Source organism: Cupressus sempervirens, chromosome 2 (genome assembly GCF_028749045.1).
Source record: "Cupressus sempervirens isolate cs-2001-9-10 chromosome 2, ASM2874904v1, whole genome shotgun sequence".
NCBI lineage: Eukaryota > Viridiplantae > Streptophyta > Pinopsida > Cupressales > Cupressaceae > Cupressus > Cupressus sempervirens.
In genome coordinates, this window is record NC_143119.1 from 112,020,728 (window position 1) to 112,042,953 (window position 22,226).

At 34.9% G+C, this 22,226-nt stretch overlaps 1 protein-coding gene across 2 annotated transcripts in view; it reads left to right on the forward strand.

Moving 5' to 3' along the window:
* The window catches only part of LOC149571276 (MAP3K epsilon protein kinase 1-like), a 128,284-nt gene that overhangs the window by 47,783 nt on the left and 58,275 nt on the right, over positions 1-22,226 (forward strand). For both annotated transcript variants that reach the window (XM_089812837.1, XM_089812836.1), the window contains exons 8-14: positions 5,463-5,594; positions 5,829-5,900; positions 6,218-6,324; positions 7,474-7,585; positions 7,839-8,303; positions 19,349-19,681; positions 19,911-19,955. In XM_089812837.1, coding sequence (XP_089668963.1) covers positions 5,463-5,594; positions 5,829-5,900; positions 6,218-6,324; positions 7,474-7,585; positions 7,839-8,303; positions 19,349-19,681; positions 19,911-19,955 — 1,266 coding nt within the window. The remainder of the gene's footprint in view (positions 1-5,462; positions 5,595-5,828; positions 5,901-6,217; positions 6,325-7,473; positions 7,586-7,838; positions 8,304-19,348; positions 19,682-19,910; positions 19,956-22,226) is intronic.

The following is a 22,226-nucleotide window of genomic DNA, read 5'->3' on the forward strand; positions in this document are numbered from 1 at the left end:
TTATATTATATATATATAATACAAATTATTAATATTAAACATATTAATTAAATGATGATTAAACCTTAGAGATATGTCTCTTCACGAGACATGTCTCCTCTTCTCATATTTATATGAGATCCAACTCTGCACTTGGAACATATCTATAACAATGGCAATATAATTACATTTGCAGAAACCGATCCATGTTACTCAACAAATTAGAGCTATAATATTGCAAAAGCACTCCCTCTTCAAAAGGAAATTATAAATTTGTTCAACCGATCCATGTTACTCAACAAATTAGAGCTGTAATACTGCAAAAGCTAGAGCTAATAAACTAACACTCCCTCTTCAAAAGGAAATTATAAATTTGTTCAACTTTATTGAATGTAGAGGAAATATATTTCCTAGGCCTTCAATAAATCAGCACAAGTTTCCAAATGCTTAAGGTACATTGTTAATTTAGAGAGCTTGGACTGCATTCCTTAGTGTTTGATACCACACCTTATCAATGCAACTCTGGTTCAGCTACGTATTAACTTTGAAAAAGTTAAAAACCATTTGGCTGTGAGGATAATACGGTGCTTCCCAAATGGATGACATTCCTCTTGCAGAGTGGGCATTTTGTAGTCATCATTTTAATTTTTTAATTTTTTTGGGTGGTAACACTGGTGGCATGTTCTGTTCTCATCCTTGTGTGTCCAGGGCATCTCCATTTGATAAATCATTTAAAAACAGGAAGGATACAGGCCTGGGGTGCTCTGCATTTTTCTTCGACACCAGCAGGTTCTGCACCAGCAACTAAAAAAAAACAGAAATGAAACAAATTAATAACTGTAAAAAACCTGAGTAGGGACCTATGCCTTAATTAGTAAGGTAAGACTAAATAAATTATCCCAAATTTACGAAAATCAGCAGTAGGTAAAAGTGACCATCTAGCAATTTTTTTAGTGAAACATGGGATGTTTTTGTTCCCAGAACATTCCCTAAACAACAATATCCCAGCTGATTCCTGTAACATAGGATGTTTATGTGCCTTTCTTGATTGCTGCTGCACTAGATTAAAGTAATAAGTAATAACTACTAAGGTTTAAACTCCTTTTTTGCAAGGACAATATGTATCACCAAGCCCAACATACCCCTCAGAATCTCAATCTTTTCTTTTGACAAGAGCTTTGTTAAAATGCTTGAAACCTGCTCAAATGAGGATACTTATTGAAGAATTTAAGCTCCCTTTGAAGTCCATCTTTGAAAAAATAATAGCAAGAATTTAATTGATTACAGTGATCATGGTGTACTGAATTTTTATATAGCTCAATGCAACACAGAACTAAACCATATTACTATAGTCGACTCCAACATTTTATCAATATTTCTTGCTATCAATTTGTGTTGGTAGATAGACTCATTTCTTTCAAGAAAAGCTCTCATTTGTCATGTCTCCTTCTTGAAATAGAATTAATTAAAAAATAAATAATAATTAAATAAAAGCATAAGATAATAAAAAATAACTAAAATTTAGTTAAATTAAACAAATGGTCAAAAGGACTAAATGGAAAAGTTGTCTCCTGCAAATGAAAGGTATAAAACTAAAAGGGAGACGAGAACTCCATTTGGCAAAAAAGTTGGAAGGAGGAAGAAAGAGTGGAGCATAACAATCAAGTCAGTATTAAGGGAAATGAAAGGGAAGAAAATAAGAAATTCACATTCAAAAGGTGAAAGTTTGTGATTATGCAAGGCTGTGACTCTTGGAGTGGTTTGTAATTATGAAGGGTTATGACTTTTTGAAAAGGGTTGTAATTATAAAGGTTGTGGCTCTTTGAAAGGCTTGTTATTATAAAGGGTGGTGACTCTTTGAAGTGGATGTAATAATGAAGGGTTGTGACTTTTCGAAAGTGTTTTTGTTATTAAGAAATGTGATTCTTGGAATGGGTTGAAATAATGAAGGATTGCAACTTTTTGAAAGAGGGATAATTATCAAGGGCCTTTTGACTTTTGCCAAAAGACATACTTAATGAAAGGTGTGACTTGTCCCTCACATGGGAAGATATAAATCAGAAGAATGATTAAATGGAATGGGGGAATAAAGGAGTAGAGGAGATCTAGAACAGATTCAAAGCAAAAGTATAAGAAGGCATCTGAAATAAGAATTGAAAAAGAAGGAAGAAAATTAGAAATGTAGATCTAGAATAGGATACGCAGATCTTGAATGGGAATTGTGCAGATTTTAAAGTAGTAAAGGCAGATTTGAGAAGTGAGAAATAGGAAGTAAAAAGGGGCAGTGGTTGCTGTCAAACAAATGTATCTTTTCATAATCAAAGGGGGCGAGCCTTTCATAAGGGCATTAATAAGTGAAAGGATTTGAGTCCCTACACTTGAGGAAAGTTAGAGAATAGTAATTATACTTGGTTCCCATCATCGACATAATTAGGAAGAAAACAAAAAGGGAAAAATAAAGAATAATCTTAGACTAAACGTATCTCATGACAAGTAATATTTGATACCAATATTAGGTAGAAAGTATTTTAGTGATTATCATTCACTCTTTGTGAGTTATAGAGACCTAGCTATAATGAGTGATTATATATGCTTCAATATATATTAAAAGTTTAATGACAATTTTATAATTTAGTAATGAAAGATATATTTTTGGTGTAAGGATTTAATATAAGAGGTATGTAGAAACATTATTTCGTTATCTCATCATTGTAATCAGTCATGGTAAGGGAAGTTTAGCAATCATGATTTGGAGAACAACGATTAGGTCACCTTCTAAGCACACCACCCCATGGTTGTAATAGGGGAATCCCCATGTGGCGAAAGGGGGACAAAGTTGACTGCTTTGGGCTTAGGGAGGATAAACATTCTGGGCAGCTTATTGTGAATACTCCTCATAGTCCTTATCATGGTGAATGGGCATTCAATCATTAGAAGCAAGTTAGGATTGGCAAGATGAAGGATAAAGGTGATAGGACACCACACTAGGTAGTCCACTTCATATTTATGGCAAGGGCCACATGAGGCCAAGGGGGGACAATGTATTTGCTCTTGGGTCTAGTGTAGGAGGTTTCTGTGGCACCTCATTAAACTATACTGCCTTGTCACTTTTATGGTTGTGCCATCCTCAAGTTAACTCCAACATCTATTAAATTGATTTACATTTTTTATTTATATGATTTTTATAATTATATGAAATCTAACTATGACATTATGATTATGTATGAACCCTAAATCTGTTGTTTGGGATAAATAAGCAAAGAAATCCTATATGTGGTAAACCCTAACCTTGATTTTGTGCAATTGTGACTTTAGGACAATCCTACACCAAGATAGAAAGGGGACATTATGCATGATGTACTTTACCTCAATTGAATTTACTACAACTGTTGCCTGTTCCCATTGAACTGGTATATCATAGTTGACCCCAAGTTGAACAAAACTTTGAAGGTGTTCTAACCAGCACTAGCATTAGTTGCCTCATTTGAATCCACAAAATGATGCAAGTTTAACTGCTTGTTTTTAACATGCTTCAATATATAAGAGATCATGCCTTTCAAGTATTATAGCACATGTATTGTAGTAATCTAGCACTGCAAAACAAATATCAGGTCTCATACCCATCAAGTTCTTTAGAGAACCCATCACATTTTTGTTAACAAAATAATTGACCAAATTTGATTTTTAAATCTGTTGCCAACCTGAGATTTGGTATCATTGGAATAGCCAAGGTTTTACAATTTATCATCTAGAATCTTTGTAATATCTCAAATCTATACTTCCTTGACATATGAAGACTTCTCTTGCACCTTGCCACAACTCATGAAATAGTACATAAGGTCAAAGTCTTTCATATTAAATTCAAATGCCAACTCCTCCTTGCACCATCCTATTACCTCCTAATCACTAATAAGAATAAGGCCATCCACACACAAGACTAAAATTAATAGATCAAATCTATCATTCAGATAATAGTGAATACAAGTTGCACAAGATTTAGTGAAAGCCTTAATATAACAAATATCTATTTACTTTTGAATACTAAACAAGTGGTAGTTGCTTCAGCTAGTATAAGATCTCTAGTTTGCACATGTGGGTTGTTTTCCCATGCTTCTTAAATCCTGTAGGCTGCTTTATAGGATTTTGCATGCTTCTTTAAACCTGCAAACTTTTTTCTTAAAAGCTTAATCATTCTATCTTGGCTTCTATGAATTTTCATAAGAAAAGGTCTGCCCTCCTTTTTGTCAAAATTCCCTCCATGATTTATAGGCGGGAAGGATTTGAGCTTTTATACCATTTTAAAGACATAGTCTGAATGCAGACAGACACCAACATTTAAATGTTTATGAACACTATATTTTGTATATCATATATTTTTTTGAAACATAACACAAGAAAAAGAAAATTGAGATTCATTAAACTAATACAACTTATTTAACATTTTCACTGTCAGGAATGGACACAATTGTTATTCCAGATGTTAATCTAAATGTTGGTCTGCTGCTTAAGGGTGTCCCTTTTCAAAAAGCTTGATCTCTATGCAGGAAGGGCTCATGTCCAGCCCATGAAAAAAAAATTAAATAGTGCTTTTCAGATTTCAAGTGAATTCCTTCTCTTCCCAGCATATTATATAACTCAAGTCTCAATCGAGGGAAGACAGCCCTCAAAAGTTGACAATAACTAGGTAACTAAACTGACAAGTACAAGTGTAGCAGCTCAAATTGGACTGTGAACTGACAAATCAATACCTTAAAATTAAGGCAGATCCAAAATTCTTCTTACTCCAATTTAATTAACTGAAAGCAACAGAGAAAATAAACTGCAAGTTTGATGGTCTCCTGCCACGCTCAAAAAACACGTCAACACCCAAACTCAAACACCATACTTGCAAACGTTCTAACTCCTGTACGAATTTTAAGGATTTTTTAATGGTTTTTTTTGTTGTTAAGAAGAAATTCAGGGAGCTCAAAGTGTTTATTAATTTCAACATTTTAGCTAAGGGGTTCCATTGGTTATCATTTGCTGTGATCTTTTTTCTTCCTTGGAGTCTCTTCTAAGTTCTATGTGTTCGAGGCACATAAATTTGGATATGGTTCCTAAAGAAATCTTTAACATAAAAAGACAGCATGGAAACCTAATAATATGATTATATCGAATCTCATTTTTCTGCAAACAACTTTTTATATAGTAGTGTTAGTATAGAGGAAATGTTTTTGCAAGTTGAACTTTATAAGAGTATATTGATAATCAGGCCCCAGGGTATACATTAGATTAGACGTAATGATCAAGACAACAAAATGTTGTAGCAGTTGTGCCTTAAATAAAAATGCCATAAATGTTATGTTTATTTTTATAAAACAGAGACAAGACCGTGTTGTCTGATGATACAGAAGTATTTGATGTCAAGTCTCTGTACTAAAATGCCAAGGTTTGAATTTTTATTGGCTTTGAAAGTATTGAACTTGCTGCCTTGTTAATTGCAGGTTATTGAGATGTCAGGAGTAAGTGCTGCATCTGATATTTGGAGTGTAGGTTGCACGGTTATAGAGCTCCTCACTTGTGTGCCTCCCTATTATGATCTTCAACCAATGCCTGCCCTTTTTCGTATTGTTCAGGTGAATTCCATCTCAGTATTGGTGCTAAATTATTTACTCTTGATTTGTTTGAAATTTACATCTTCTACGAATGATATGTTTTAGAGCTCAAGTTTTGAAAGAAATTGTAAAACCGAGTCCTTGTTCACATCATGTAGAAATCAGAATGCTGGGTATTTGGTTCAATTTTGGAGCTTTTTATATTTCTTTTTCCATTGGCATGCTTCAATATTGAATATTCTTCTCACGCTGTAGGATGAGCATCCTCCCATACCTGAGCATTTGTCACCTGGCATCACAGATTTTCTGCATCAGTGTTTCCGCAAGGTTGTGGAAGTTGGAAGTAGATGAGATTTCTGATTTTTTAGGAACATTGCTCAATTTATTTTTATTGAAAAATGTTTGATGTAAATATGGCAATATCTATTTATTTTCTTTCTAGAGTTCTATTTTCACATAATTACTTTTCTAAAACTATATGAAAGCTTCATCCGATTCCTTTGAGGCTCAGTCCAAGAAGGATCTTTTGACACTTTATGGAACTGTTCATATTTTATGGAATTCTAATAATGCTATTGCCGACTACAATATTTCTCAAACATTATGTTTACTCTAGATTTTCTTTGCTGTAAGTCTTTATCCAGGATGCAAAGTTAAGACCTGATGCAAAGACTCTCTTAATGCATCCATGGATACAAAATTCAAGACGTGCTTTACAATCTTCATTGCAGCGGACAGGTGGACGAATCAGGTATTGTCTTACAATTTGCATACAGGAAAATTCAGATCATATGCTGTGAAGCTCTATAATATTTCTTGGTGCTGTGTTGGCCATTACATATTGGAATAAGTAATTCTGTGGTTCTTTAATTAATCTTTATATAATGTCAAACATCCTCTTTACATTTATGGTTGAGGAAAGCTTAAGAGATCAATGATCAGTGATCACACTTTGGCAATGTTGGGTGTGTCAGTCCCTGGGTTCACTGAAAAGAAACCCATTCCACTGGCTTTCCTTGATCATATATGGCCATAAACTTTGTACCATCCCTTGTAGGTCTTGTACATGTATGGCCAAAAACACATTTGAAAATTGTCTGTGTCCCTGCTATCTAATCCTTTTGCCCTACTGTTGGTCTCATATAAATTGAAAAGGCGTTGATGGCCATACAAATGGGTTAATTTGAAATGGTCTGTACATCAGTAAAGTAGGCTATGATGCATCAACGAGTGATCATAAATTTTTGTGTTTTACACTTATCAAACGGTTTCTGTAATCTCTGTTAGTGGTTATGTAAGTCTCTGTAATCTCTGTTAGTGGTTATGTGATTTCTTTCTAAAACCTGGTTGATTTCTTCAGAAAATTGGACGTCAGATTCTACATAGCTTGGATGTTTTTAGCCTTCTTTTTGATTTCTTTGCCAACCTGTGGCAATACTTTTCTTTGCCACTGTTTTTATATACAGGTAGCTTTATAAGCTTCAAATCTTGCTATTACTCAGTCAACTTCTTTTGTCATACATAATGGCTAAAATATTATCATTCTACTAGCCAAGAACACACAAAATATGGTTGAAAAATATTGAAACCAGCCATACCATTGTCATATTTTGATGCTAAGGCTTAATTGTTTTTCTTCACAATAATATCCTCATCCTGGTCTGCACCATGTACTCAATGATTGTATATATTCTCTCTCTTTGTGGAATATATTCATTGTGCTTGTGTCTTTCCTGAATGCTTAGTGTCCTACTCTTGAAGATATGCTTATGATGAATCATCATGGAAGTTAATATTGCATTCCAAGTATGTGGTAACGAGGCCACAGATCTGAAATGCTTCTGGACATGTCTTTATAATGAAAATATTTCTGCGTCTAACTATGTTGCTTTGTACATAGGAATATACCCCAAGATGTTTCAACAGTTGTCGAAAGAACTATTGAAGATGGGGAAAATGAAGGGAGACCATCTGCAGAAAATATCAGGAGGGAGCTGTTCGAGTCGGCATTTGTAAGGAAGTTACTCTGAGATTCTTTTGAATGCTGTATATTTTTTTTATAGTTTGAGCACAACAAAGAGGAACGGAATGATTTCCTAGTTTCAATGTGAAGAATAAAACTTCAACAATAAATTAGCTATGCTACACAGATATGCTGGGAATTATAAATGTAGCCATTATGATTAACATTTTTTCCATACTGTTCAGCTCATAACAAGATATAACTATATGTAATCTGCTGTACGCTTTTTTTGGATGGTCCAGGAAGAAAATAAATCAGCAATAAAAGATATGAGCAGTAATGTATCAATTAATGAAGACAATGATAGACAAGGATCGCCTTTAACATCTCCTAAACTTTCCACTAAGAGTTCCAGCATTACTGATAGTGAGAGTGACCAATCCTTAGCGCAAGAGGCAACATTGGCTATTCCTGAAAAACTGTTAATGAATTCAAATTTCTATCTGCCAGGGTTTGCTTCAGAAGAAACACCAAAATGTGCTGCAGAATCATTGGGGATGGCAACTTCGTCAAATGGCAAGACTCTGGATGAAATAGCTATTAGCAAAAAGCAAGACTCCCCAACATCCAATGGCAATTTGGAGATGAATTCAAAAGTTCTCTCTACAGAGAAAAATCTTTTGCCATCACATGATTATAAAGCTGAAGCAAATGGCATTAATGTTGACAGTTATGAGCAGAAGGCTGTAGAATCAAAGCTTCCGAAGGTAGGGTTCATTTCTGAAGTATATGTTAATATAATTGTTTGCTTTGAACAAAAAGATATCTTTAATGAATTTACCTTAGCTTCCTTAATCTTATGATGGTAAAATGACAAAACCATTAGAATGGAAAGGTATGATTGCAGACATATACTCTCTATGCTAAACATGCATCTAGAACTGCTAATATTGTTGTAAAATAATTGATATGTATAAGTTTTAAATTTCTAGTTGCAACTTAATTTTTACTTTGTACATGTGACCTCAAAATTGGTTGAATAAGCATAACGGCATCCTCAATCCTATTCTAAAATGAACAATCCTTGCAGTCACATGATGTCCACATTCTACATCTAAATATGATATCTTTAAAAATATATTAGATATCTAAAATATTGATGTACAGTTTGCATAGATATTCAATGGTTAACTCATGAATATAAATCTTAATGTATGTGCAATTGGCTAATAAGTGAATTGTGCATGTGATCCTGTTGAGTACCCTGCATAAGAAAAATGCTTGTTGCCTTAGAATTGTAATACGTGAATGTTGAATTATTGGCAGTTGCTCAAATAAATTGAGAGCAAATAAAAGCTGGACAAGCTTATATTCTGGTTTCTTATCACATCCCCGACATTGTCTATCATTTGTTATTGAACACTCTAGCTCAAGCTTATTGCAGATTGCTATTTTTTTGGGGACACATCCTTATTGATGTGTGAAATTGTTAAAATGGAATGAACATTGCATGAACAAAGAACTCTTAAAAACTAGACGTTAATTATAGCGTAGTCTAAAAATAGACTAAGTGAAGAAAACTTAAAAAAAACCAAAATGACCATTAAATATGATTCTAGAAGGACGAGCTAAATTTAACTAAAACCTAGGATACTAGAATGAATCTAATTGTAACATCTGGTTTTCTTGGGTCTAATTTAACATCTAACATACTCAAAGAATACAGTTAATTTTTCGTTTCATAGGAAGACAGTTATATCATTCATGTTCATGTGAATAAGATTTACTGTTAAAGTCAGTTAGACAATTTTTTTAACTAAAACTTGAATTACCATCAAATGAAATTACTACAGAAATTGAAAACCACATACCTTGGAAAATTGAGATCGAAATCAATCTAGGGATGCTTCTGCAGCCACTCGGGTTAGTCCACAAATACACTATAAAAATTTCTCATGATGACTAACATCTAAAAACCGCTATCTCAAAAATCAAATGATAATTACAATTAAATACTACTATATTTTAAACTAGGGCATCACATAATACTGTATCAATTTAGGGCATCATTTACGATCGGTTCATTTAGGGCTTCTGATACCACTATATCACTTAGGGCTTCCACTACCATGGATTCAATTAGGGCTTCTACTACCACGGATTCAATTAGGGCTTCCGATACCACTGTATCATTTTAGGTTTCCCGCTATCACTTAATCAATTAGGGCTTTAGATTCCTTTCCTTCCGATTACTTAACTTTGATAGTAACTCAAGATTAGAAAATATGCTTATATTCGTTATTCATATAAATGAAAGTAATATGATGGTAACAATGAAATAACTCAATTTAATCTTACCTCCTATATAAGAGTGATAATACCTATTTCCAATAATTGAATGTATGACTTATCTTTGTCTGATGCACGTCCGACACTTAAGGAGAGGTGAAGCATTGTCAGGGGCTTAACCACCCAACCTCGGACCAAATCTTATCCCCACATGATCTCTAACGAGAAAGGTCCTCCCTACCTGGAATAGACAGGGGACATCTTACCATCCACTGGGCTTCTTGGTATTTATCCACACCACAAGACTTGACGGCAGGAGTTACAACAACAGGATCAAGTATGAGCTATTAAATATTCATTATTCAAATCCGATTTCTTGATTTTGTTTACAGGTTAAATCTTCACCTCTTCACCTTTCATTGGCTTCTTTGCCAAGTGAATTTCCTCGGAGTCATTATGTTCTAATTTCATACGTAGTGATATGTTTAAGCCTTGCAACATTTGGATACCCTCCAAATTATCTTGGTTCAAAATAAATCTGAATCTCTGGTGTGAAATTTGTTATTTGACAAAATCATGAATACTCCATATAGAACAGCAAATGGTATAGTGAATTATTCTTAACATTTCATTCTCAACTATCTAAGAGGATTAATTCATTTTAGATAGAGGAAGAAAAAACTAAAAGTATTAGTTGGAATATGCATGAGTTTAAATAATGATTTTACTAATCAATCGGAGTCTTAAAGTTTCATATTTAGGTTCTTTGATTTATCATTGTAATATAAGAATACGACTTTCAAATTCAACTATACTCTTCATTACACATCCGGCTCAATATAGCTTTCAAGGATCATTTACTCGTATCATTATAGTTTCATACCTCATACCATGGTTGACACAAATTCATAGATTAAAGAACAACAGTGGCATGGTACAGATTCTACGAATTCCCTCTGAGAAAATAATTATAAAACATTCGGTTGACACAGATTCATAGACTAAAGAACAATAGTAGTATGGTACGGATTCTATGTATTCCATCTGAGAGAATAAATATAAAACATTCTCCTATCGGTCTGTATAAACTTACAACCGGATTTAATGACATAAAGTATAAGGCAGAACACCGACTAGTGAAGTGTAAGAAATAAACATAATCGAATACAGACTTGATTGACAAAACTTAGAATGGCTTACGTGAGCTAAACAATCTAGTCTTCTAGCTCCTGCGGTTGGAGAAGATAATCTCTGTCTTCCTTGAACTGATTCCCTCGGTTAGAGATGCCAGAATGGATTGATAGATATGGAAATAAATAAGGCACAGCAAATGTGACAATCTCTGATTCTCTCAGACGTACAACAGAGGTAGGAAAGCCATGGAATTGCTGAGAGGAGTAAGTTATATGAAATACGACCAAGGAGACTCTTTAATAAAGGAAATAGCTTGGCTCTTCGGCTACCATCAGTTACAAGAAGCCATTCGAATGCATCACAAATATAAAAATATATGAAAAAGAAATAAAGGGGGAAAAGAATAAGGAGTTGAGAAGTTGGAAAGACAATTCGAATTGCCAAATATTAATCAATTAATCATACCAAATGTTATCATTTAAAAACAAAGAATATTAAATTGAAAAGAATAAAGTTGGAAGGTTGTAGTTCGAATATTATAATAGTTTTAATGTTATTATAACTCGAATATTATTAAAATCTTATATATACTTATAAATATCACTTTATTAAATTATTAAATTATAATGATGCAAAATCATTTTGTATTATATTCACGTTTATAAATAATATGATGAAAGATAAATAAAAATCCTTTGAGACACATTTTATATTTTAACCCAATTATTTTAATTAAATTATTTGTTTAAATAACTCATGTGGGTCTCGCAGATGTATCCTTTTTCAAGTTGCTAGGTCCTTTACCCATCTGCTCAGTGATGGTGATGCTCCTACCTAATTCTTTTCTGACAATGCTTCCACCCCACTGACATGCTCCCTACAAGGAAATTCTCCACCGTTAAATTATATTATCATTATAATAAATTATTTAAATAATCACAAGGGTTAACCATCTTCTTAATTCCATGAATTCGTGATTAATGATCAACTAACATGTCATCTTCACTTGAAATCATAATGACTAACTATCTTACCATTTCTCCAAATTATAACAAATTAAACTACCAACTGACTTCATGCAAACCTCAATGGCTATATTTCAAGTTAGGTCAAAAATTGGGATGTAACACTAATATCCTCCCTTAATGGTCATTCTACGAACTACCTTACAAAAGCCAGTACATGGCTTGTAGTCACAAATACTTCAGAAAATTCTATTGTTGCTGAGACCCTCCTCGGATTCGCAGAATGTTAGTGACCGAGAGTAGCCATAAAAAAGAAGAAAAAAATAGAGAAGATGGTCCCCTTTTCAGATTGATTTGCTAGCGTGAGAGTATGTGAGAATGTGCAAAATTGCTGACCAAATAGCTTAATTATTGGATGCTCTCCTGGACGTATTGATGTGAGCTTTGTTTCGCTACAACATGTAGAATCAAATACTTAATGTTTCAAAGAAAAACACCAAACACTCAATCCTCTCTTGATATAAGGTCATCTCTCATGCTAAGCTTGCGAAGTAGGATGATGAAATGACTTCAAGGTTCATTCTTAATCGTGGATTTTACTCAGTTTTATGTTGTGACATGTTGGTTATCACAAAGGGACTTCACTATTCATTCAATGGATATCAATTCTTGCACTTCTAAAGTTTCGTCTTTGTAATGTGCAACGAAAATGTAGCTTGATTTTCCAACTTTTCCACTTCAAATTAAACTTAACTTCTACTACTACTTCTACCTCTAATATGAATGCAAGGAATCACAAATGACTTGGATTCTAATAGATGTAATCTCATCAGCCACTCCACCCAACTAGTGCAAGCTTCCAAGGAATACACAACTGATTTTCACATCAATATTCTCTCTCTAATCCCATCATTTGGATACAAACCAAAGATTGAACATCAATTGAAGTTGAGTGTTTTCATTGGCTTATTACACAAGGCACCCTTACCATCAACAAGATGCTAGTGGCCTAGATTTGTTCGAGTCAAACAAGTAAATATCCACAACAACTTCCATTCAACTAAACTTCTAAAACATGGAAAGAAATTTACTTGAAGTGAAAGATTGAGGAAACCATGAAACACTTCAAAGCAATAACAAGTAAGTCACCATTTAGAACCAACAATGAATTATCAATTACTTTGACAAGCATTATAGCAACAATTTGATCAAGTCTCTCCCTTGGCTATCCTACTCTACTCTAGCTTTCTAATCTTTCATCCTAGCTCTATTCTAATCTCCTCTTATCTCTAACCTAACTCTAATGAATTACAAATGAAAAGGCCTTGGCCCTTTAATAGTACCTCCGGTACAACGAATGTCCAAGATTGATTCAAGATCAAGGGCCGAGATTTCTACCCACAAACCCTAATTAGGGTTGCCAAATTTGCAACCAATTACATGAAGGCACCAATTCATGGGCCAATAAGAAAATTACAATGTTTTGATAGCCAATGAGTAAATAAGCCACTTGGCATGATTTGATTGACTGTGGTTGAAACTGAAATTTTCTAATGGGAGGAGACAAAATATCATCTTTTGGAATTTCCTCATGGAGTTACTTGAATCACTTGCTTCTTTGTGAACTTGTGAATTTGATCTTTCTTGGTTCTCCTTGAATATGTCCTCTTGTAGCTAGATCATTTGTGCTTTCCTGAATTTCCTCTTGATTCCGACTTGAGTTTGCGCGTTGACAGCTTGTCCACGAATCCGTCCTTCTCACTTGAGTCCTCAGGCTTGAGCCATCTCCTTGTAGTATTTGCTTGAAGTCTTGATGCCTTGATCATCACCTTTCCCTCTATCCTCTCCTTCTGTTGGTGTGACGATGGAGGGTATGTGCACCAATGCTGCTCTGATTTTCAAAGATTTTGCAAGGATGGATTTCAATTCATACCTTCTCCTTCTTGAATTCAACTTGCAAAACAAAGGAGAAAAACATTAAGCTTGTGAAAAAATAATCTGAAAATAGAATCACATCAATAATAAACAAAATCCATCCCAATATAAAACCAACCTTTTTGCAAAGTTGAGGCAAATTTTAATCTCATCACAGTCCAAAACCGAATATTATATTTTATATTCTTCACTTCCTCTATCCTCATTTAAATAAAATTTATTTCTTTATTTTTCTTTTTGTTTTTTGAGGAGGTAAGGTGGTTTTGACAATTAACAAAAGATGATAGTTGGCTGGTGAAATCTTTGAAGATGTGAAATTTTTCCAAGAGGGAAGTTTCCGAAGATGGGGGAAATCTCCGAAGATGGGAAATTTTCTAAGGAGGGAAATTTCTGGAGATGGGAAATTTCCCCAAGACACGATGTTATTAAAATATCCTTATTTGAATGTTCCTTGGTGATTCCTTGCTCTACTCTTGTCCATGGTGTTGTTCTCATGGCATAAATGGATCTTCTAATGCCTTAAGGGGTGGCAAAACTTGGGGGACTCAAAGTGGGCAAATTTCCGAAGATGTGAAATTTCCCCAAGAGGAAAAATCCGTTGGAAAATTATCAATTTCTTGGCCTCATCATTCTAAAATTGCAATGCTTAAGTTACTACTGAGTAAGGGCCTGAGTTTTGAGATTTTTGGGAGAAGTGTGGGAGGTAGGGAAATGAGGGAAATTTTAGAAGATGCTAAATTTCCCCAGAGGGAAAATTCCGATGATGCAATATTTCTCCAAGACATGGTTTTCTCACAAACATTGTCAAACATGCAAACTCTTTTCTCCTGGACTAAAAAATTCCACTCCACTTGGATTTAGGCCACAAAAATTCCTCAAAGTGGCACCAAAGTGCCCGCACAATCCTGAGACAAAATTTTGCTCCAACTCACCCTGGACTTGGAGAATTGAAAAAATGTTGCCAAATAAAACCACCTAAGACAATGACTCCTCCCAGGGTGCCATTTGCAATGGGGCAATGGTGTAAAGACCACACAACAAGAACCCCCAAATGCAGATGCAAAGGTGGGTTCTCTCATGGTGTTTACAAGAAGCACATCAGCACCCTATGGATGCTCCGTGGATGTGCATCGCAAGCATCAGGATGCATGTAGAGCCCAAGATGCCAAAAAAAATGTGAAAAGTAAATTTTTTCATTTTTCACTTGAAAAGTTAGTAGATGTTTACCCTTTTCAAGCTGCTGCTTAGACTATCTCTAGATGAATCATCCATCCTCTGGTGATCAGGTGTAGCTAGAACCACATGGACATTGAAATCTGCCACAAAGAGTTCCGTTTCTGTTGTTTTTGTATGTATGCCCAAAACTATAGATGACCTTCATTTGCAGAACTTGAGATGACCCCATGCAAAACATTTTCGGCTATTTACTTTGTTAGATCCAATTCATCAGGGTTTCAAGATGTATGGGCAGGGATAATGTATTTTGAAAAGCTCCTTGCCAAGGTTAGTTGGGCAGTTACTGGTGTATACTTAATCATTGATAGGAATGTAGATTTTTGCTGCCCGTGCCAGAATATGAATTAAATTATTGACATTAACTGTTTGATCATGAGAATCAGGGATTAGCAGAGTCTTTTAAATCTGAATGAATTGGTTTAAGTTCCTTGAGCTTGGTTGGTCCTATATTTTAGCAGTACTTGGGCATTTTATTTAGCAAATCTCTTGCATCATAAGCACCTTCTCTATTCTTTACAAATCCTTTATTTACCACTAGAAATTTAATTTATGGTTAGTATCGTTTACTATGTAGTGTGTTTACTTGACCCAAATTTAATTTGGTATATTTCTTGCATATATATACGCACACATCCAAACACACCACTAAAAAAAAAAAAAACCAGATTCTCATACATGCATCCGCATCTGATTCGGCAACTTAGCCAAAAAAATATCAGGCCTAATGTTGGATAACTGAATTGTCCTTCCCTGGAAATAGAGAAACACACTAAGATCAACTGTCAGGATTTTGAAAAAAAATGACAAGCTCTCCAAACTTTGTAGACAAGTAAGATTCTCAAAACAGACTGCAAGATACATGATTTGAAGATTACAAAGGATTTTTTTTTTTGGGAAAAAGGGTAGAAACCTTGAAATAATATCCTATACAAATTTTGTGTATTGCAGAAACCAGGAAAAAAAAATTGAGGCAGAAAATTAACCAAATCCTAAGTTACCATGGTTTGTCCCTGCACCCCCGGACCAGCAGAACTTCGAACTGGTTCGAAGTCTGGTTTGGGCACGGACGGACCATGCTGTTAATTCTTGTCGAACCAAAGGAATTTCCTGATTCTTTTTTGAATTTCATTAACTTGACTATTGCAAAGTAGCCATATGCCTGGTACAGAAAATAAGAGAACATAATTTTTTGACAAACTTGCTTTCTATAAACCAAGGAGAGATAGTGTCTATTCCATTTGGAGATTTAATTTCAATTTTACCTTGATCCAATCCCATATTGATTTAAGGGAAGGATTGATAGCAAATGGGATGCCAAGGTATCTTGCATGTTGGAACCCTCTCAATTCAGCTCAAACTTCTTAAACTAGTCAAGAGGTGAACAGTTCCAGCTTAGCAACATAGTCTTGCTCTTGGAAATCTTAGCACCATCAAGCTTGGACATTAGGTTCTCAAAATTTCATTGCTCTAAAATCACCAAAATTGTAGTATTATCAGCAAACTGAATATTCAAGAGTTTATCCTTACTGGGAAGAGAAAGATCATTGATTTTCATTCCATTAGTCATTTCTCTCAACAAGTGAAAGGTTACCATTAGAAGCAATCACAAATATAGCAAGCGCCAATGGGCACCCCTGTTTTATTTATCTTTTCAGCTTGCAGGGCCCTAAAAGAGAACCTTTAATGTTTTTAATCTTTCATGTTGAACTTGTTACTTGAACTATATGATGGTATGATCACTATGATTACAAAATATGGTGTTTTTGTTGTTTAAATGTGTTTATGCCACTATGCTACATTCTAATTTTAACTCATACTTCATAAATATGTATATATATATATAATTTTTACATGTTTTTGTAGTAATGAACCCAAACGAACCCAAACCTCTTTCCAAAATTTTGACGAACTTGCGAACCGGTTCTTGAACTTCGAACTTGGAACCGAACCCGAATCAATAACTTGACCAAGTCCCAACACAAATTTTGAGGTGAAAAGTTGATAAAAACCCGACACAATTTTTGAAGTGAAAAATTGATCAAAACCTATGAGAAGCAGAGATATAGATCAGAGAGTAGCAAATTCCATTTTTGAGGAAAAACGGTAAAACCAACTGAATTATTTTTAAGGGGAAAATATGAAAACCCACTTGACTTTGAGTAAAAATTTCTGAAAACCCACTAGGTGAATTTTGAAGAAAAATTATAAAAATCCACTGAATATATATTTTTGGATTAAAATATTAAAACCCACCAAATAGTTTTGTAAGGAATAACAATTAATTAAAAAACCTTTATCTTTAATATACAGAAAATCCACTGCTGAAATCAGGAACTTCGTTTTTTTTCCGGTGCTAACGAATATAGAAAATCATTCCCCCAGAAAATACCAAAAAATATCTGGATAAAAAAAATCACCAATGGCAGATTTTGGACACAACCCAGAAGTCATGATGTTAAAAGGAAAAATGGAAGATCGCGGGCTTGTTGGTTTGTTCCATTGTGCAGAGTGCGTATGATTTGTCCAGCGGAAAAACATAAACTTCAAAAGACTCTTTCTCTGATTGGGCGCAGATGCCTAAATGGTTGATGTGGGCGGTAAATGCCAAAGACTCCCAGAAAATGTCAAAAACACATGTTCGGAGATTTTTTTTCTTCAAATGCTGCTTACTGCTGCTAATTGCCATAAAAAGAGCATAGGGAGATTAGTGACATGGCACGGGCCAGGGAAAATTGTGTTTTCAGGCTGCCAAAAATTTCTAAAAACTAGATACGAGTCCTGCAATTTTGGTGGCGATATGTAGCCAAAAAATGTACAGGTGGGACCGCTGATTATAAATCGTGATTTCATAAACCCCCAAATGGTGTCTAAAAAATCAGATGCACACAGAGTTGCAGTTGACTTCTGATCCCAGTGGAAACTTTCAATAAACTCTGAAACATCTGAAAGAAATTTCCCAAAAATATTCATGAAGAAAAATTTAGAATTATGATTTTTTTCAAAAATTAAAAGCTTCCAAAATCCTGAGCCCTCCTATAAGGGAGTCAGTCTCAAGCGTGCTTTGATTCCACATTACCAATGAACTCTTAAATAGAGTTTACAAACGCAAATTTTAGCATCTAAAAATAGGCAGTGAGAAAAACTAAAAACAAAAACCTAAATGTCCATTAAATAAGATTCTAGATAAGATATATTTAATAAGAAGAATGAGCTAACGTTAGCAAGAACCTAGTGTACTAAAATTAATCAAATAATGTGCATGAAATTTGTAATGTTTAAAGTTGGGTCTGCCTCACAAAGAAAATTCTCATCAACATGAACAGATTTCCATAATCCATTATTATATTTGAGAGATGCATTTGTGGATTAGATTGCGTGTTATACTTTTGCATCAACGTTTCAAATCACACTCACTGATCAATCATCAGGATGAGAAGAGCTGGAGGAGATATAGACGATTACAGATCACTGAGTGTGATTCGAAATGTTGATGCAAAAAGTATTAACACACAATCTAATCCAGAAGTGCATCTCTCAAGTAAAATTCTCATTGTTTTTCAACTGTGATCCGACATTAACATTTTGAAGAAAAACTTCAACTACCTACATTAGACACTCCATATGTGGGGAACATATTGACTGTGAAGCTGAAGCAGACTAAAACTCTTCAACCCTGTTATGAGATGGTAAGATGAATGATTTGTCAAATGAAGAGGATATCAAATTTGCCCATCATCAATTCGTTATGCACATAAAGCTTTCTTACACGGTGGTAGGAACTAGAACACAACTTTACAGTTCAGTCTATTGTATCCCCTTAGAGAACAGGTGACATTTGTGTAATTTTGCTAGTTTCCAGTATTATTTGTGTAATTTTGCTAGTTTCCAGTATTAAGGATATGTTCTTTTTGGTGAATAATTGTTTATCTATCTCAAAAAACTTGAGCAGATTAGGCAGACACTTCAGCTTGTTTTTTGATTGATGAGGCAAGGGAATGATTCTTGAGATTCTTTTCAAGAGTCATGACTTTTTGTTTACACAAATTCCTTTTTAGGCTTTTGTCTCTCTCCCTTCAATTTTTGATAACACAGTAGAGCATTTGGACTCTAGTTTGATGTTATCAAATACCAGTTTTGATTCTCTCATCAGATTTTAGAAATTTGCTGCTTATGATGTGCAGTCAAATGACTTGATTTCCTCTTTTTAATTGAATAATATGGGGAGCCTAACAAGATTATGTATGTGTTCTTAGGAGGCTTCAAATTCAACATCATCTTCGATACTAAGTAGGTTCAGTGATACGGCTGCAGATGGCTCCTTGGATGACTTATTTGAGGAGCCTCTGGACAGTCATCAAGAATCAAAAATTGCAGAAGCATCTACCTCGTCTACCACACCTGCTTCTCAGATGAATTTGGGTAGTTCGAATTTTACTGAATATGGAAAAAATGATCTAGCAGAAAAATTGAGAGAAAGGATGGCTCAGAAGCAAATAGATGGCAGAGGAGAAAGGAAAACTGGAAATGCTTTATTTTCTTTGATGATGGATGTTGTCAAAGAGGATGGCATTGGAATAGGTGGACTTGTAAGTTGTATACAAGCTATTATTCAATGATTTTGCTGGCTTTTGCTACAAATTAACTAGCAACAGTAATAGTGTGTCTGTGGAAATGACAGAAAAAACGTGGATGTTGGAAATCCATCATGCACTTCAGTTTAATGTTTGTGTTCAAATATCTTGTTGTTTTGTTGTGATCACAGTTGAATTGAGTCCCTTTCCTTTTTATGACTATACATTTTTCTTTTATCTACAGGGCTATGAGGGAAAATTGGCACACAGGGATATTTTCCCTATACAGGTATTTTCAATTTTTCTGTGTTTCTTTACATTTTATTTCTTTTATGTTTTTCCTTAATTGGCAAAAAGCTGTCATTGTTTAAACTGAAAACTAATGAAAACTGAAAACCACCGAGCATTATTCAAGGAAGCATTTTTGAAAAGATAAGGTTCCTTTTTTTCTTTACAGGGAAGGGGTATAGTTTTTGGGCTGCTGTTATGAATTTATTTCTGCTGTTATATTTGTTATAGTAGGAAAGTAAAGGGGTGCTGTTGTAATATCTTATTGTTGCAGCTCTTCATAACAACAAAGAAAAGAGGGGATTTTATTTTTCAGATGATGGTCTTTTGTAGGCTGAAATCTGTGAATTTTAGTTTTATTATGAGACGAGGCAATGTAAATCTGTGTATTTGTATTAAGAAGAGATCCCAACCTCGACTCCCTTGAAGAAAAAGTGAAGGTGATGTCTTCAAGCAATTGAAGATCATCACCTTAGACTTCCGCAGATTTGCAATCTGCTGCCTAAGGTTGCTAGACCTCACAACTGTCTGTTCAAGAGCCCATTTGCTGCTCATGAGATTACGACAGGAGGTTTCTGACTTCCAAATTATAAGTCAATGGATTTCTTGTTTGCCTTATCTAAGTGGAAATGTACTACATTTTCTACCATCCACTTCAACAAAGCTAGCTAATCAACTTAAAATAGATAAAACCAGTGTTACACCGGTGTGGGGGTGTGGGGGGATGTCAGGATGAGTTTTGGGTGTGGGAAAAAAGGGGCCTCAATTTGGGGACGACGGGGGGATGGCGGAGGGGGGGGAGGTTGCATAGTATACATATATGACTGAAAATGCTAATTATGAAATGATACGTCAATATAACATACCAATTATAGTTGAATATAGAAAATTGAAATGCGATACACGAACCATAAGTTCAAACTTGAAACTTGAAACTTCATAACCATTACCAACCTAGTAAAATTATAAATACTAAAACTTTTAAACATAATAATGATAATTATAAATGAAAAATATAAACCATACATAGTACAGTGTAGCATGTAAGTCAACCATTGACTATCAATTTATCAAATGTCAAAGATGAAAGATTCAAAATTCATTAATCAAATATGAGTATTATATATCATAAAAATTGTCATGATGACAATGAGCTGAGTAGGATGAAATAGTGAAATGAAATAATGCATCATGGCCATATCAAAGTGAGTACAATCAACAAAATCACAAAAACAATAAAAAAACACCCACACTCAATTAGAGTTCCCATGCTTAAAAAAACAAAAGCAAAAAAGTTTTTTTTGACTTTTCATGCAAAATGCTGGCCGCACCCTGTGCACACCTTGGGCGCACCTAAGCCTGCACCCTGGATGCATAGGTGTCCTCTCATCCCACCTGGGTGTGCTAACTAGTGCGGCCGCGTTTTGGCCACGGTGGGGGTACTTGGTGAGAAGAACCTCCTTATAGCAATAACGTGAGAATGCTCGAAATAACAGAATACAAAGTGATAGCAGAACTCAGAATAAATCTACTGATCGCAAGCCACTTCGAGGGGGTAACCTCCTTTGAGCAAGCTCAATACAATAAATTCGTCCGTGCCCATCAAGGGCCTCAACCTATTCTTATATACTAGGTACGATCTAGAAAAGTAATACTACCTATGCATGTGGGATAATAAAATAAACTCACGGGACGACTTACAAAGCATATGCGTCCAACAACTCTACTCTAACAAAATAAACAGAAGGAACACACAGGTTCCTAACATCCCCTCTCCCTTAGAAAAAAGCTTTGTCCTCAAAGCTTAAGGTGTGGAAATTGTTGTTGAATCTGAAGAAGGGGTTCCCAGGTAGCATCCTCTGGTTGCATGCCATGCCACTGAATCAAGACCTCAGAGATGGAGCGAGAGCGAAGCTGGCGAGTGCGCTGGTCAATGATTGCCACCGGCTCCAGGATAATGGATCCTTCCGTATCCATTTCAGGGAGAGTAGTTTGTGCTCTGACAGTGGTACCCAGAACTTTCTTTAGACAAGAAACATGAAAGACTGGATGAATGCGGGAAGAAGGAGGAAGTTCCAGTTTATAAGCAACTGAACCAATCTTCTGCAGAACCTGATAAGAAGTTTTTCCATACGGTGTGAACTGATGATGCTGAGAGACCCTGGTTGTAAGCCTTTCAAAGTGTGTTGGTGCCCCTCGGCTGAAAACTGCATCCAAAGTTCAGCAAAATCCCAAAGAATGGGGCCAAGAGTGCGTAACCATTGGGCACCCA